This window comes from Rhodamnia argentea, chromosome 9 (assembly GCF_020921035.1).
Source record: "Rhodamnia argentea isolate NSW1041297 chromosome 9, ASM2092103v1, whole genome shotgun sequence".
Taxonomy (NCBI): Eukaryota; Viridiplantae; Streptophyta; class Magnoliopsida; order Myrtales; family Myrtaceae; genus Rhodamnia; species Rhodamnia argentea.
Genome location: NC_063158.1, coordinates 10427896 through 10444761, shown reverse-complemented (window position 1 = coordinate 10444761; position 16866 = coordinate 10427896). Strand labels below are relative to the sequence as shown.

Below are 16866 nucleotides of genomic sequence, written 5' to 3'. Positions count from 1 at the left end.
TATTTAGTATATGTGTCCCAAACATGTGTGTCGGAAAATATGTATTTTTTAAAAATGAAGTGTCGGCGTGTAGCGTGTCCATGTCAGTGCTACCTAGTTTATAACAAGTCGTCACATGGTGTTGCATCACAATACACCACAAAAACCACAACTTCATCTAGCATCAATTTGTGACAATAAATAAATAAATAAATAAATATCCCATCAATCTTCGACCCAAAAAAAAAAAAAAATCTCACATAAATCAACAAACTTAAATTTACTTACTTACAAATCATATATTTTGGCTCTTATAATTCGATGTTCTATTTATTCGTACATTTCTTGATCTCCAACGCTATGTAAGAGTACATAATCTATCTCGAATTTAATGAAGTGGGTACATTGTGAAAATGTTAGCCATCTCGATAAAAAATACTCGATGATTAATTCATCTTCAAATTTAATCACGTCGCCAAAAAATTATTTAAGTTGGGCAATTAAGGATAGTATAAGGTATTCGTTCATATGCATAACACATGATACATGGAATATGCATACTTAATACATGGAATATGCATACTTAATATATCCTTGTATTAGGCTCTTTCAAATTTGTTTACATGCATGATGTCTATGAACTTACGACACGAGAAAGCATTGGACTTTAATCTAAAATAAGGTTTTTCAAGAACTCATATATGTGAATTTTTCACTGGTTGCATGACATATATTTCAAGATAACATAAAAGTAAAATCAAACAAATAAACACCTTACTGAAAAAATGAACATCTATATCCACTCATTTAATAGAAATAAACTACATACCTCCATGACTCCCCCTTACTCGAATGATAGATAGACAAAAAAATCTCCTATGCATTCTTAAACTATATCTTCCCTTCAAGTTATGGTTGAAATTAATATTTCTAAACGAAAAAAGGAATAATTAATTCACATATAATGCTATTTAGATAACGAGACATTAACCAGTAGTAGTGGATAGTAGATCGTGAGAAACACTCTGGACTGATTCTTTTAAAAACCCCAACTTAAGCCGGATCTAATTTCGACCTCAAATTTCTTCTTTATCTGGTGAAAAATTAAAAATGCACCGACTTTTAATTCGTCCCCACCCGTGGGTTGTGACCCGACCCGACCCGACCCACGTCCGTTGAATTGACGCGGAAGGATCGCGCTCGAAGTTGTTTTGGGGGAGAAAGCAAACCCAATCACGACAAGGAAACGACGTCGTTTTCAATTGGGGCAGAATTAGGATTAGGACTCTCCTATCTCTCGTGAAAACAGCGGAAAAATTAGCGCTTAGCGGATTTCCGAGGAAGTCGACGTCTTCGCGCGCTCTCTCTGTTTCTCTCGTGAGCAGAGCGCTTACGACTTTAGGGTTCTTCAACGGCTTCGCCGAGTCGGTGACCAACGGCAAGGTAAGTATGCCGCTTCTGATTCAGAGTTCTTCACGCTCATGTCGTTTATAATTTCAAATTCCTGAGCTGGATGAACGAAATTCATGTTCTAATTGTGCGCTCTGATCCATTCGTCGCAGGGATTGATTCCGTGTAGCAGTGGTTTTTGAGAGAAACGTCTTGGCGGACACAGCGAAGATCGTGGAGAAGAACAAGAACCTTAAGCGCAAAACTATCTGAGGAGGATCGTCGTCGAGAGTTTATAGGAGGTACGTTCACGTTTCGCGCTTGGTTTTGATACGAGGAAATAAGCTTCTTTTCTCTCTGCACTTTACACTATCAGTCTCAGACGAGTGCTGTTTTAGATGTTTAGGGCGACGATTGTTTGGTTCGATGTTTTCGGATTCTGTGGGACGTATACTGCTCTTCTTCTTCCTTTTTCAGCTGGGATTTCTAGATAAATCTCACAAGGTCTTGTTCCTTCTTGGAGAATAGTATAATATTCGAACATCATTGTGTAATGTGACTCATTTTCCAACCGATTAGGGCCACTCGCCCCCCGAATTAGGTTGGTTCTTCTTCAGTAGCATGATTAGCTTCGATTTGTGGCGAACTGGATACGACTTGGCTCGAGTGGAATGTATTGTTTAGGGTTCCATTTTGATGTTGGATTGGGTCTGAGATATCAGCATGACTTTTGAGTTCTCTAGCTGGGCTACTTTGCTGGATTTTTTTTTTCTTTTAAACATTTTTTGGCTAAATTAGTAATATTTTACATACTATGCTGCCCGTTTTTTATACTTTTTTTTTTTGGATACATGTTCTTTACCAGATTTTTAGTTCAGTTTAGATATTGTGTGAAAGATATATGTTTCGTTGAGGCCTCATGGATGGTAAAGACTGTCTATAAATAAAGCCGAAGCATTAAGTGGAGATAGATTTAGCTGTTCAGCAAGGATTTTGATTAGACATGGTTGCATTTATGTACTTTTCGATTGATATTAGCAACAAAGATAGTCTTTGCTTGGTGTTTGAATCATTTGGAAGTTCTGGATGTCAATTACCTTTTGATACAATTGCATGTATAGTGTCTTTTCTTTTTGGAGCACGTGAGCAGCGAGCTGTTTTTCATTGGGAGGCAAGGCTTCATTATTATGATTGATACTTCTTTGTATATGAGTATATGAATGAGGCCTCATGTATGGTATAGACTGTATATAAATAAAGCTGAAGCATTAAGTGGGGATACATTTAGCTGTTCAGCAAGGATTTTAGTTAGACATGGTTGCATTTATGTATTTTTCGATTGATATTAGCAACAAGCATAGTCTTTGCTTAGTGTTCGAATCATTTGGAAATTCTGGATGTCAATTACCTTATGATACAATTGCATGTGTAGTGTCTTTGCTTTTGGAGCACGTGATTGGCGAGCCTGTTTTTCATTGGGAGGCGAGGCTTCATTATGGTGGATTCTGGTGAGGCTAAGCAGGCTGAAACAGGAAATCTGGAGGAGACAAGTGAAAAGCAAACATCTGAACAGGGTAATTCCTGATGTACCATACAAACTCCTATCTTTCCAGCAGCTTCTAGTCATGCTGTTTGTAGGTTCCCTCTTAAGAATGTAAGTATACTGATTCAGCATTTCTTCCATTGTCAGTGTGTAGCTTTTTCAGGAGACCGTCAAAAAATAAGAATATCAGGAAGCGGATGGTTGAAGAAGATAATGATGAAGATTCCAAGACAGAGAGTTCAGTGTTACGTAATCAGAGAAAACCTCAAAGGACAGACAATAAGCTGTATTTTTCAACTGGATCCTTCAAGAGCTCTATGTCTGCAGAATCAAAGGTTGATTCTGATAAAACTATATTTCAATTTGAATCTTCAAAAGAAATTCAAGTTGAACATGATAGCAGAGCAACAGCAACTCTTGAAACTGAGACTGAGTTCTCAAAAGATGCTCGAGCTATTCGAGAGAGAGTTCTTAAGCAAGCAACTAATGAGATGAGTGGGAAAAGTAAGGGCGCTGGTGATGAGAAGCTGTATAAAGGGATCCATGGCTACACTGATTACAAGGCGGGGTTTCGGAGGGAGCAAACAATATCCAGTGAGAAAGCTGGAGGGGCGCATGGGCCCCTGCGAGCTTCAGCTCATATTAGAGTCTCAGCAAGGTTTGATTATCAGCCTGACATATGCAAGGACTACAAAGAAACTGGTTATTGTGGGTATGGAGACGCATGTAAATTTATGCACGACAGAGGAGATTACAAACCTGGGTGGCAGTTGGAGAAGGAGTGGGAAGAGGCCGAGAAGGCAAGGAAGAGAAATTTAGCGTTGGGAGGGGATGATGGAGATGAAGAGGATGTTGACCAAACAGAGGTTGAAGAAGATGATGAATTGCCCTTTGCATGTTTCATTTGCAGAGAGCGATTTGTTGATCCAGTCGTCACAAAATGCAAGCACTACTTCTGTGAGCATTGTGCACTAAAGGTAGATATCTGCATCCAGTCCTTTTTTCAGTTATTTCCATTTTATCTTGAATATACCAGCCTTATGCTGTGCTGCTAGGGATGGAAAAGGTACACTAGTCGTCTCCAATATGTGAGGTGTATGCTTGGTTCCTTTATTTTCTTTTCTCTTCCTTCCTTTCTTTCTTTTTCTCTTCATTTTTCTTATTGTGCCATAGTTGTAGCATTTACTTGGATCTGATCGCATGCTATAAGTTATGTAGGTGTGAGATCATTCACAGAAGTGTCAGGTCGTATCACTATGATTTTGTCTTTAAGCAAATGCGACTCTAAATTATTGGGTTTTGAAGGGTGGCGGAGGGAGTTAGTTGTTCTCGGTGATGTGGCAGCCTGTGATTATGCTGTGTTTTTCTAAAATCCTTCGTGTGTTGGTCATTTCTGTTTTTTCCTTCTATGATTCTTATATATTCTCTGAAGTGGTACTTGGAATGATGAATACATGAAGGGTAAATCCTTTGGTAGCTCAGATATGGGCCATCTGTATATGGTTGCTTGCTAGGACAGTGAGTTTTGGCTGGCATGTGAGTAGCTGCTTATGTGTTTTTTCCATATCTTCTGTAAGAGTCACGGAGTTCTAATTTGTAGTTCCCTTCAAAATGTCATGGTCACGGTACTTGAATCTAGGGGTGGTTGTGGTTGCTGCATGAGTTTAGTCCTGAGTTGGATAGCTCGAAGATTGGCTCCACTGTTAATGATTCAACTTTTCCATTCCTATTTTCAGCATCACGCGAGGAACAAGAAGTGTTTCGTCTGCAACAAGCCCACCTTGGGTATCTTTAATGCTGCGCATGAGATACGGAAGAAAATGGCTGCAGAAGGTAAATAATGCTTCATTGCTTGCTCAATTCGGTGCATCTACCTGAACCTTCAGACACTTTTCTGCAGTAAAACTAGCTTACGAGAAACCCTAGAGGTTATATTGTAGTTGGAGACAGTAATGTTATTGCTTATTTAGTAGTCATGACCCTCCACATGTGCAAAACTATGGCACTATGAGACCAATAATACCAGAATCTTTTTCAATTTCTATTATCTTAGTAGCCATTTATCCTACAGGTCACTAAATATATTTCATGCTGAAATAGTTTTGGTCATACTCTATTAGTTTCTTCCGGAGTCTCATGTCATGGAACATCTATAAAAGTTGAGTCTCATCATTAGTGATGTCCACACATCACTAATGAGAGAACTCCATTAATTGTTATGACCTGTGTTTTCATATGTATATACTTTAATAGATTTGTAAAATTGGCTCTTAACATTCAGTGAGGTTTAGTAATTCTTGCAAATTTTCCCTTTCTTCTTGATTGGTCACATCTTCTAGGAGGTAATAAAGAAAGATGAACTTAGAGAAAAATTCAAGAAAAGAAAAATCGATGAAAAATGAAACCATGTCATTTACTGAAATCTGTTATGTAAACATTTTTATTTCATGAATTTGCATTGAAGATTATAGGAGATATTGATATCATAAATTTCAGTCACGTAAACTCACCCACTTAAGTTAACCTGTGCACCATACAGTGTTACTAACTAGTTTAGGAAGCTTAGGAATGCGAAATTCCAACAATTATGGTCGGAATTTATCACAACTTAACTGATGGTTGGGTCGGCGACAAGTTTTTAAGGACAATTATTTTCTCTGATTGCCATTGTGGAGTTTGGACATTGATGTCCAGCTCTCAGTGGGCTACCTTTTACTTGTTATGTCTACCTAATTTTTTGTTCAATGTGGGTCAACTATCTTCTTGTTCAATTCTCTTAAGTGATGGTGATAACAGCATTACATCTGAAGCACAGATCTGTTAATTTGGCGATACTCTTTTCTTTGGCCAGAACTGATGCTAAACTCTTCCTTTTTTTTGGGGGGGTGGGGCAACTGCTCTTTCAATTGTTTATTACAGTGTTAAGAGGGAGTTTTGTTCATGTTTCTGTAGTGATGATACTGTATATTTACTCGTATCTATGTTGAAATTATGTGTCTTCCAATGCAGGTGGAAAATGACGGAGTTGTCGATGAAAGTGGCAAATGTAGTGAAAAGGTCCAGGGCTGCACTGGCAATTTCCCTTTTTATGAAATATTGTGAAATATTGGCGTGAGGACGACACCTGAACTTTGCTATTGCATTACTCCTCTCAGGAAGTATTTCTCCACTAGAGAAGAAATTTGAACGGCTCATAAAAAAGGAACTAGGAGGCGACCTGAGACAACCTAGCTTCTCGGTCTCGGTTCCTCAGAGTAGTTGACTGACTAATGCCCCTGCTAGAAATGGCATCAGCATGGACAGGGTGGCAGAATTTCAACATAGATATGAGTAAAGGGGACTTCAATGTCAGATGCACAAGTCACAGTTGGGGTCAGTAGTGTTATGTTGAGGTGCTTTTACATTGAGGCGACAAGTTTGGACAAATTCATTTTGGAAGCAGATAGTATTGAATGTTTGCACCAAAAAATTTGCTCTTGAGCTTTTCGAACTCATTGGAAAGGGGACTTTGAAGCATTTTGTTACTGACGACGTAAGCGTTTACATCTTGATATTGGTGACACTGTCAATAATCTTGAGATAGTGGATGTTAGGGACTTCTCAATTACATCCTCAAAGTTCTTTCAGCTGATTTCAAAATCAGCAAAGTTGAGGAGGCTATGACTTTGGGATGTAATGTTTGATGATGAGAATGAGACCGTGGAAATAGAAACCATTGCTCTTCACTTTCCACAGCTTAGCCATCTGTCGATGAGTTGAGACTTGAGAGATGGAATGCTTCAATATGGTCTTCATGGATCTTTTCAGGTTGAAAATGTGGTCGTTTTGGAGCTTGGATGGACTTTTCTGAATGATCTCTTTTCAGACTGAATGGCCTTGCTCTAATTGTCCCATCATTCAAAGTCCGTAGCCCGGAATAGATTGGTTTCATCCTTGCTTTCAATAACATTCGTACCGGGAAGATAAGGAGACTTGAGTCAATAGTTCCTTCCTTTAGGGTTAGGCTACCCTTTTTTTCCAGTTTAGTTCCGCTTGGTCGGAATTATATGAATGTAAAATCAGTTGCAGGGCTTGAATTTTTTTTTTTTATTCCTTGCTCTCTGTCTCGGATGATGTCGCCTTTATATTACTCCTTAAATCATGCCAGTCTGATCAGAACGAGCAGCTTCGAAGTTGGTACTCTTTCACGTTTTACCCACTTGAAACACATGCACAAAAAGCCAGTGAGCTTGTTATTGTTGTGATGGTAAGGGATGTAGTGAAAATTATTATGTTAACTGTGCTTCCCTTCCACGTGCAAAATAGCAGGCTCAAGTGCCCCTCTTCAGAGTATTTACATGCATAAGATGTCACGGTAGCTTCAACTTGCACCGTTTTATGTATACCACAATATGTGTCCAAAACAGGTCAGTTTACATTGAGCTGGAGCAGGATCTTGTTACTCCTCAAGCCATTCTTCATTGTTTCTGGAAATCATCTTTCCCGTGGGCATCCATGCTTGAATTAAGCTTGCCGCAGGCTAAGATCATCCGTCCTTGACGTCAATCTTGTGCAAACAAAGCAAGCTGTCCATCAAAGGCGTTACGCGACCAAACAATCTCACTATTAAACGAAATTCGTCAAGCAGACAACGCATAGTTTTCTATTGATCCCTCCAGCAAGGAGAATGCTAACCAAGGTAGCGACTTGATCATTGTCCTTGCATCGATATTTTCTTACGTAGCAAGTCCTCTCAAGGAGAATTAGTGGCCCTCACCTTCATCCGAAAAAGTAGAGTCAGATGGGGCTTTGCTTTAACTTGAAAGAGCAATATCACTCTTTCAAGTTGGGCACGGAAATATGATTTAAGCATGTCTCGGCCGGATGGGAAAATGCCTAACGGGTATAAGTGTCCCTAGCGAAAATTTGCGTGACTTTCTGGATAGTAAGCGTACTGGCGAAGATTAAGAAATACAGGACCTCGAACTTGGAACGGGTTTTGTGGGGGGTACCTCTCACACGCCGAGCGAAGGAGCAAGAAATTTTGGGCAAGTGGCTGGCAAGAGGATTCGATCATTTTCCTTTGAGCACAAAGAAAATTTGGAGCGGGTTCACGAAAATTCACCATCTTATTAAAAAGGGTACTTAAATTCTCAAATGCAGAAAAATGTAATAAAGAATGAGATATGTAGGACTAAGGAGTCCCGATAGATGAAATTTCCATGTTCAATCTCTAATTTTCGTGAGATGCACAAGAGACTTTTGGGTGAAAAATTTAGGTGTCAAAAAACAAAACTCTCCGATTCACTTCTCCACTTTCTTCCTAGTTTCGATGATTTCCTCCTTAATTAACATCTGACAAATGGAAGAGAATGGAGTCCATTCTTATTATTTGCCATTTCATGCTTAGTTAGTTGAGGGCGGGTTCCGAAAAGGATCAGAAAGAACTGGTTTTTGTGGAAGTTAGGCTTTTACAGTGATCTCTTCATGCTTTTGCAATTCCCTGTATCTCTACAAACATATCTGTTTCAGTCAAACATTATCAGAATAGGCTCATACAGAGTGGCGACATGACTGTTTTTGTATTGTGAGAGTCGCCAACGAGCGGTGCCAAACTCGAGCTACGTCAGATAATTAATTAACAAAACACGTGAGATAATTAATTAGCTAAACACGAAGCGATGATAATACAACAATGGTATCACGTAATACGTACGTGAGCTTATATATTTAGAGGAGGAGGCCGCCGATGGAGCCCAAATGGAAGACCACCTCCAAAAGCCACCAAGTTCGCTCTTCGAGCAAGAGAATGCTCGCCCCTGAAACACACCCTATCATTTTTTGACACAAATGCCAGCAACCGCCTTTGACTCTTTTCCGCTTCTTTCCATTTCCAACCATTCTACCTGAACGAGAGACTTTACCTTTACTTAGAGAGGGGCGACAACAAGAAAAACTGCCTCATTCCTTAAACAATTTCAAAATTTAAGTCTAATCCCAAATTTACGGCAATTTTTTTGTCTCAGAAAAAATCCCAAATTTTAGGTCCAGTCCCAAATCTGCCCCAAACTTTTTTTTTTATCTCGGAAAAAATCCCTAAACTTTAGGTACAGTCCCAAATTTGCCTCGAATTTTGCTTTTGTCTAAAAAAATCATAAATTTTCAATATATTCTCAAATTTACCTATGGTCCAGTGCCAAATTGACATGGCCTTTCCACGTCAATAAAAAAATTCACATCAACAAATTAATGGGCGTGATAGGTACGAACCAACGTGGCATTTTCACCTGGATAACTAATTCACCCCAATAAAAATGATCGAAATTCTCCAAAAAAATCATTTTAGGATATGAAAATTAGGCATGACCAGCAGTGATTTTGAATAGAGGGCTAATGGGGGGTAGATTTGAGATCAGAATAAAAATTGGTGACTTTCTCTTAGACAAAAAAAAAAAAAGTTTAGGGTAGATTTAAGATTGAATCTAAAGTTTGTGGTTTTTTCTAAGGCAAAAAAGTTTGAGGCACATTTGAGACTGGACCTAAAGTTTGGGGTTTTTATGAAATAAAAAAAAGTTAGGGATATATGGGACATTAAAATATAGACAAATAGAGGTTCGAGGTAGATTTGAGACTTAATCTAAAGTTTGGGATTTTTTCTGAGACAAAAAAGTTTGAGGCACACTTGGGACCGGACCTAAAGTTTGGGGTTTTTCCGAAACAAAAAAGAAGTTCGGGATAGATTTGAGATTAGAATATAGACAAAAAGAGGTTCGAGGTAGATTTGGGATTAATCTAAAGTTTGGGAGGCTTTTCCGAGACAAAAAAAAGTTCGAGGCATATTTGGGATTGGACTTAAAGTTTGATATTTTTTCTGAGATAAAAAAAGTTCGGAGCAGATTTGGAGCTGCACCTAACGTTGAGAGGTTTTTGCCCTAGAAATCATAGCAAAGAAAATGGGAAAATGAAAAAAAAAAAAATGAAGAAAAACGACAAAGAAAAGATGCAAAACTCGGGAGAACTTCAAGCGACCACCCAAACTCTTGACCAAACGGCGCGGGCCTCTCCCCAGATTCGGGCAGGCCTTCTCCCTGGGACGGAGAGGCCTCGGCCACCTCCTTGGGCCCTTTCCCCGGTGGCAGCCTACAGCCGTGGGCCCGCTACTTCGTCTTCTTTTCTTTTTTTTTTGTCGGCTTATGTTTTTTTTTTAATATTTTATCTTTTTATTATGGTAATCTGATATTTTTAAAATTTAATTTAGTTTATCTTTCTTTTTTTATTTTTTTTTATGTCGTGCCCAACCAGCGCCACGTGTTTTATAAAAAATAATAAAATAAGTCATATCAGCATTTTTAATTAGCCAAATTATACAGAATGAATGGAGTAACTCGATCGCATCAATTGACAAATTTCAGGACATGATTGCACTTTTAAAAAAAATTAAGGACTAAATGCACTATCCCAATAAATTTCAGGACTTCTGGTGCACTTATCCCAAATAGATATAAAGTGACTTATCCTTCCTCTTTGGACACAAAGCAAGAAATCAAGGAAAATGACTTTTCCTTCTGGCCAATCAGTTAATTAGGAATTAACTGGTAAATAATGGCATGAATATTCACATACAACTTTTGTGTAATCTTTTAAAATTCGAATAATATTTTGGATTCGACAGGAAAGTAAATAAGATACTTTGACTTGGATAAGTCTAGACAAATAACCCTAATTGAAATTAACACGTCTCTTTCTTGAACTAAATATAAATTGCATCACCAAATCAGTATACCTAAAGTAAGCATTTTATACCCCATCAATATTTGTTTCACATTGAAAACATGCTGTATTGTTCTCTAGAGACCATGTGCATCATGGACTTTTTTTCATTCTAAGATTTCCTTTTTTTTTTGTTGGAATTCTAGATTCCATTTTTGGATAAATGAATTTAAGCAAATTTCATAAAATATATATTTGTGGATTTCCTTCACAAGTCCAACCAATTGCTATGGACTTGGGAAAGAAATTTCTGGTCAACCCGTCTCGATCATTCTATAATATAGCAGAGAATGATTATTATAGCAACTCTCTGAATAAAACATATGTTTTTTGGCCAATGGGATGTTGGACGAGTTAGTTGAGTTTTCCGGGCCTTAGACAGTTAAACCGATGAGATCACGGGTTTGACTTCCAACGACCACTTCTTGGGGATTTACTCGATAGCATTGGCATACTCCCACTACTTCAAGAAATAGTCAATTGCATGTGAGAATCCTCATTTATTGAAAAAAAAAACATATGTTCTTTGATGAATGCGAATCTTGTCAAACATAATTTGTAAAAATCTCATTTTAACTATAATCTTGTAGTAAGTGCAACTTCAATACCATGGTCAAACTAAGAACTCTCTCTCTCTCAATCGCATCGATTGCGTAAATTCCACTATTTTAAAAACATGTACTAGTGACTTTCATTGCAAAATTTTAAAGGAAAAATATATTATCTAAATTGAAACTTATAGAAGGTGGAAAGTTAAAGATGAATTTTACCCCAAACAGGCTTGAATAAAGTGCGTGACTTTGTACATTATGAGATATTAATTGTACAAAAACAATGTTTTTCAATATTTGCAAAGTATGATTATTTAGGGATAATGACACAAATAGTTCATGAATTTTGGCCCAATGTGTAATGTGATCCCTAAACTTTATATTTGTTAAATATGATCCATGAACTTTAGTTTAATGTGCAATGTCATTCCTGAACTTTTAATTTTCTCAATATAGTCCTTGAGTTTTTTGTACATGATCAATATATGTCCAGTGTGGTCCTTTCATTAATTCAAGTTCATGGACAATATGGGACAATAGTGAACATCTTCATATAATTCATGGAGTAAATTGAATATGTACCAAAAGACCATGGATAGCATTGAATATATTAAAAATTCAGGGGCCACATTGCACATTAGACTTAAGTTCAATGACTAGAAAGTTCACAGATCATATTGCACATTAAACTAAAATTTATGAATCATTTGTGGCATTTGCTCTTTCTCTTATTATCTTTCCCTAGTTCAAAGAGTTTAAAATGTTAAATGCTTCCTCGAATTAACAATTGAGCTGAAGTAAAAAAATCCACAAGCATCTGACGATGCCAAGTAAAGCACTTTCTTTTTGCTGTCAATGCCTACCACTAATTAGTATATTCTTTAATTATCTCGAATCTTGTCGGACATTATGAGTAACTATCTTATTTTAGTTTTAATCCTATAGTAAATGGAACGTCAACACTTTGGTCATGCATCACCAAGAGTCTCTCTCTAGAGTCAAACTGTCGAATTTGAGATAAATTACTCAATCTAACATTAAATTATGTGTCCAAATGAATTCATACTCTAAAGTTTTAACTCAATCACATCGATTGCGCATATTACATTATTCCCTTTACAGTGTGAAACACACAAAAAAACTCATGTATTATTTCCAATTAGAAATCGCAACGATTGCGTGTATTCCATTAATTCGAAGACATCTACAAATTTCTTAATTGCACAATCATTATGGGAAAAAAAATTGGCTAAGATTTTTGTCGCTTTAGGTTCAAATTTTATCGCCTTCGGCATAGGCAACAAAAAACTTTTGTCATGAGCTGTTTGTTTGCCGTTTACTTTGCCGCCTTTGCCTAAAGCAACAAAATTAGGTTGTCTTGCTCAAATGCAACCTCATGTTTTGTCACCATAAATTGGTGAAAAGCAACAAAAAATTCATCGCCCCAGATGAAAAAATTGGTCACTTCAAATATAGATCAAAAGTTAACAACATAATAACAAGATTAAGAGTATAGAACATCGCAAGTAATTAAGTACAACAAAAGTCCTCCCAACGTACAACAAATCGACCATTGAAATTTGAAAGTAATGAAATCCATCAAAATAAGTTATAAGATTTTTTTGGGCCTAATGGACGGGAAAAGTCCCGCCCATATTATTCTTGGCCCAACAAGCTGGAAATTTTTAGGTTTGTTGTATTAGAGTGGACCAAATACTAAGCTTTTCTCCTTGGGTCATACCCAAAGGTAACCAAATGCTAATTTTTGACGTTCAAAATTGTCCAAAAAGTTCTGAACCTATTGTATGGTTCATAATTCAATAGTGAACTTTTTAATTCGGCCCATATAGTTCTAAACCTTTTGACGATTTTTCAATACGGATCATTCCGTCAATTTTTGTTGAAAATGCTGACGTAGACATCGGTCGTCCTATGTGGCACAACCGGCGATTTAACATGTTAGACTTCACTCAAAACGACATTGTTTTGAGATCTTTTTTTTTCTTTTTGTTTTTTCCTTCAACTTCCTTGATTTCCGATCGAAGATCCAGGTGATGGTGTCGCCATCCTCTTTGCCACATGCAAGGGGGTTGCGGCTCTCGCTTGTGACCAGCGAGGGTGGCCAATTCATCATCGAGGCCTCGGTGATCTAGCAAGTAATTTGGGGAGATGAAGGAAAAAAAAGAAAAGAAGAACTAGAAAATCTAACTATTTTTCCAAAACAGCATCATTTTTAGCCCCATCTAACAAGTCAAATTGCTAACCACATACCATATAGGGTCGTAGGCGCCGGCCGGACTACCATATCAGATATTTCCAGTTGAAATTGGCCAAAATGACTACATTAGAAAATCTTCAAAAAAGTTTCAAATTACATTGATCAAATTGAAAATTTTATTATTGAATTAACGGCCATACAATATGTTTAGGACAGTAGGTCATACCCAAAGGCAATGACTTCGAAGGTCATACCCAAAGGCAACGGAGATACTGTTTTCCTCTTCAATGACCACAAATCAATTTCGTTGCTTAGGCGTAAGTCTAACCTGTAGGTCCAAATTTCTCCAAACTTTGATTGAATCACTAGCGACAAAGTACAAATTTTATCCCTTAAGTTTGACTCAACGCGACGAAAGTCCAATTTTGTCGCCTTAGGGTCTTTTTTTTTTTTTTTTTTTTTCGCCTTCCATAGTTCAATTTATGGCAAAGTTGATTTTGTCCTTTCAAGGTGTTTTCCTTGAAGTGAATGCACAGTTCATATCTTAACAAGTTTCCTGAAATAATAGACATTCAATACAATATCATCTGCAAGCCAATTACAAGGTACGTATACTATATTACTACATCACCTATCCTAATGCTAATATATAGCAATCCTTTTTACACAAATTTATTAGAACTCATTCAAGAATGCTGAACAAATGCAAATCTGTAAGGTAAATCTTGAGTCATCTCGGGTCAAGTTTCTCTCTTCCGAGATTACATTCGAGGAGATGCATGCACATTTACGGCAGTAATTGCTGGTGTAAATCTCCCTTGAGGACATAGAATCATCACGGTTGTTTACCTCCGTCGCATTGTCAAAGGACCGCATGCTGTCGAGGGACCGTGAAGATTTATGATGCTCATCCCTCGAGTAAAAGAAGCGTCTTCACGACATCCGCAATACGAACATGTACACACTTTACTAGACCGCCAACACCGTAACTGACAGGAGCAGCAAAAGCACAAGGCTTTTCACATCTTTGCCATGAAGACCTGCTCATAATAAAAGCATGGGAAAATTTCAAAAAAGGGCTTCAAGTCCTTTTATTTCTCAAAAAAAGTCTGAAATGATCATGTTTCAAATGAGGACCCGAAGTGCTTTATTCATTTCAAAGAAAGACCTAATTAGGGATATTTTCGCCTTTTACTTTTAAATTTTATTTTTTTATTTTTCTGTTTTCCTTTTCTTTTCTTTTTCCTCTCCCTTCTCTCACCCATCGCTGGCCTCAACTTCTCTCCAATGGTGGGCATCAGCTTGCTCTCTCCTCCGGACGTCCCTAAACTGCCCCAAATCAAGAATCGACCCAACATAGCAAAGACCCGGCAAACGTTGACAAGAAGCAAGAATCACCCATTTTTGTCCATTTGACTCGAAAAAGCGGCCCATTGCTGCCGGAAAAATCAAGAACCGGGAAGAAAACCACTATATTCTTTACTTGGCGAGGAACTCCAAAGTGGGGGTAACGACAGAGGATCAGAGACGTATCGCCAGGGCGATACGAGCGAGGTCCTCGTAGGTGATCACGGGCATGGTCTTTTGAAGGACTCCCGATCCGTCCGGCCGTCGAGATCATGGCGGTGCACGTACTCGACGCGAGCATTGTGGTAGAGGATGTCGACGAGGACCCGCCTCTGGACCTCGTCGACGGCTATGACATTCTCGATGAACTGGAGAGGCTGTCTTATTCTTGTCATGGAGGTCGTGGTCGGCTGGGAGTTGAGGAGGTAGGAGATGGAAACGAGGGAGGCATAGAAGGGGGTGGATTGGAAGGTGACGTAAGAGCTGTAGGAGTTGCGGAAGCCGTTGCGTGCGAAGCCCTCGGTGAAGTTGTCGTTGGTGGTGTCGTTGCGGGTGAGCCGCTTGTTGTTGACGTAGACTTACTAAGAGACGAGGAGGCGAGGTTGGTGGTGGAGGATGAGGAGGAAGGCGAGGAAGGAGGGGAGAGCGTAGAGAGATGGTGGATAAAATGGACTCCTCTGTTGCTCAAAATAGGAATTGGAAGAGTTGGAGGAGGAGGAGGAGAAGAAGAAGAAGAAGATGATGGGGACGACCAGCAATGGAGGAAGGGGAAATAAAGGGGAAAGGAAAAACAAAAGGAAAAGAAAGGAGAAAAAGGAAAGGAAAATGGGAAAAAAAATTAGAAAATGTCAAAAGACGAAAATATCCCTATTGAGGTCCTTTTTTGAAACAAACAAAGCACTTCATGCCCTTTTTTGAAACGAAATCTACTTCAGACCCTTCTTTGAGAAAAGAAGAGCACTTGAGGCCCTTTTTCGAAATTTTCCCTAAAAGCATTATAGTCAACTGCAGCAACAATGTGGAAATTTCGTAGTGTTATTAATAATTTCAAACACCAGAGTTGCCAAAATAAGATTCTGATCTAAAGGTTTTGCTTCATTGAATCCAGTTTAGGGATGCACCTGTAAATGCATGTCTTGCCATGGAACAAGGCCTGCCTCCATGTACACAAATACAAGCTTGAACATCTCAATTAGCCACATTTAATCCCTCCAAATGCATCTGCATACTAAGGCACCAGGAAAGATGACGAATTATTTACCAGCCTTCCATATCCTAATCCTAGTCCACTCGCGTCAACTGTCGCGATTTGAAAAAGGGTACGAACCTAGATAGGAGGTTTGATGGAAAAACACCGAATGCTGACTGGTGGTTTTGTTTAAAGAGTTAAATCTTTATATTTGAGATCATCATCAACTAAACCAATTCATAGTCTTCAGCAAGAAAACATATGCAGATTACGGTTGGAAAATGGCTAGTAGTTAACAGGAAAATGATTGGCTCACCACTTTGATCTGACATCACTGCTGGAAGCGCAGGAATTTTGACAGCGAGAATTCAACAGATGACAAGTCAGAGGGGCGAAAAAAAATGAGAAGTCATTAATGAGAAACAAAAGAGTGTTGTATCTAATTGGTAGCATACTTTTATTGCACAATGAAGTTTGAAACTGGTCAGTCAACAGCCACGGAGCAGGAATGTTGTCATTCAGATCACCAAAAGCTGATCCCAGAAAACTTGTCGAATGTGGCATCAGAAGGCAAACTCGGTAGGAGGCATCCGGACACTATCCAGGAAGAGTTTGAGCATGGTGAGATTAAGTTCAATGTGTCAAACAAAGCACAACTAGGCAGAATCAAGCAAAACGTGATAAAGCTTCTCCACGAACTACTAAGGCACACGTACATTTAATATGAAACTCAACCCTCAGATGTCCCACAATTGTCGGGCTTGTCATTAGTAAGAAACATAATTCCTGGATCTGAACACCAGCCCTGGTCGCTACGTGATAGAAAAGATAGTGATGAACAGATAAAGTGGAAATGAACATATTACCTACATTTGCCACTGTAGTTGCCAATCCCTGAGAC

At 38.4% G+C, this 16866-nt stretch overlaps 2 protein-coding genes and 1 pseudogene across 7 annotated transcripts in view; 2 read left to right on the top strand and 1 right to left on the bottom strand.

Moving 5' to 3' along the window:
- The first annotated feature begins 1539 nt into the window (after positions 1 to 1539).
- On the top strand, positions 1540 to 6105 carry LOC115728655 (zinc finger CCCH domain-containing protein 1-like). Of its 6 annotated transcripts, XR_007199815.1 has the most exons (6): positions 1540 to 1670; positions 2801 to 2942; positions 3059 to 3888; positions 4648 to 4744; positions 5921 to 5984; positions 6067 to 6105. XR_007199815.1 is itself a non-coding variant. In XM_030658995.2 (5 exons), the coding sequence occupies exons 2-5, from the start codon at positions 2864 to 2866 to the stop codon at positions 5929 to 5931; spliced, it is 1017 nt and encodes a 338-aa protein (XP_030514855.1). In that variant the 5' UTR covers positions 1540 to 1670; positions 2801 to 2863; the 3' UTR covers positions 5932 to 6105. The 6 variants fall into 6 exon arrangements, 5 of the variants coding, with proteins under 5 accessions (XP_030514855.1, XP_030514857.1, XP_048141851.1 ...); XM_030658995.2 differs by having other exon boundaries at positions 5921 to 6105; XM_030658997.2 differs by having other exon boundaries at positions 1561 to 1670; positions 2856 to 2942; positions 5921 to 6105.
- LOC125316732 (zinc finger CCCH domain-containing protein 1-like) overlaps positions 1565 to 16866 on the top strand; it is an 82694-nt gene continuing 67392 nt past the window's right edge. Inside the window, exon 1 of the mRNA XM_048285892.1 lies at positions 1565 to 1670. The gene's annotated coding sequence lies outside the window, so the exon portion shown is untranslated. The remainder of the gene's footprint in view (positions 1671 to 16866) is intronic.
- Positions 14000 to 16866, bottom strand: part of LOC115729304 — a 38741-nt pseudogene continuing 35874 nt past the window's right edge.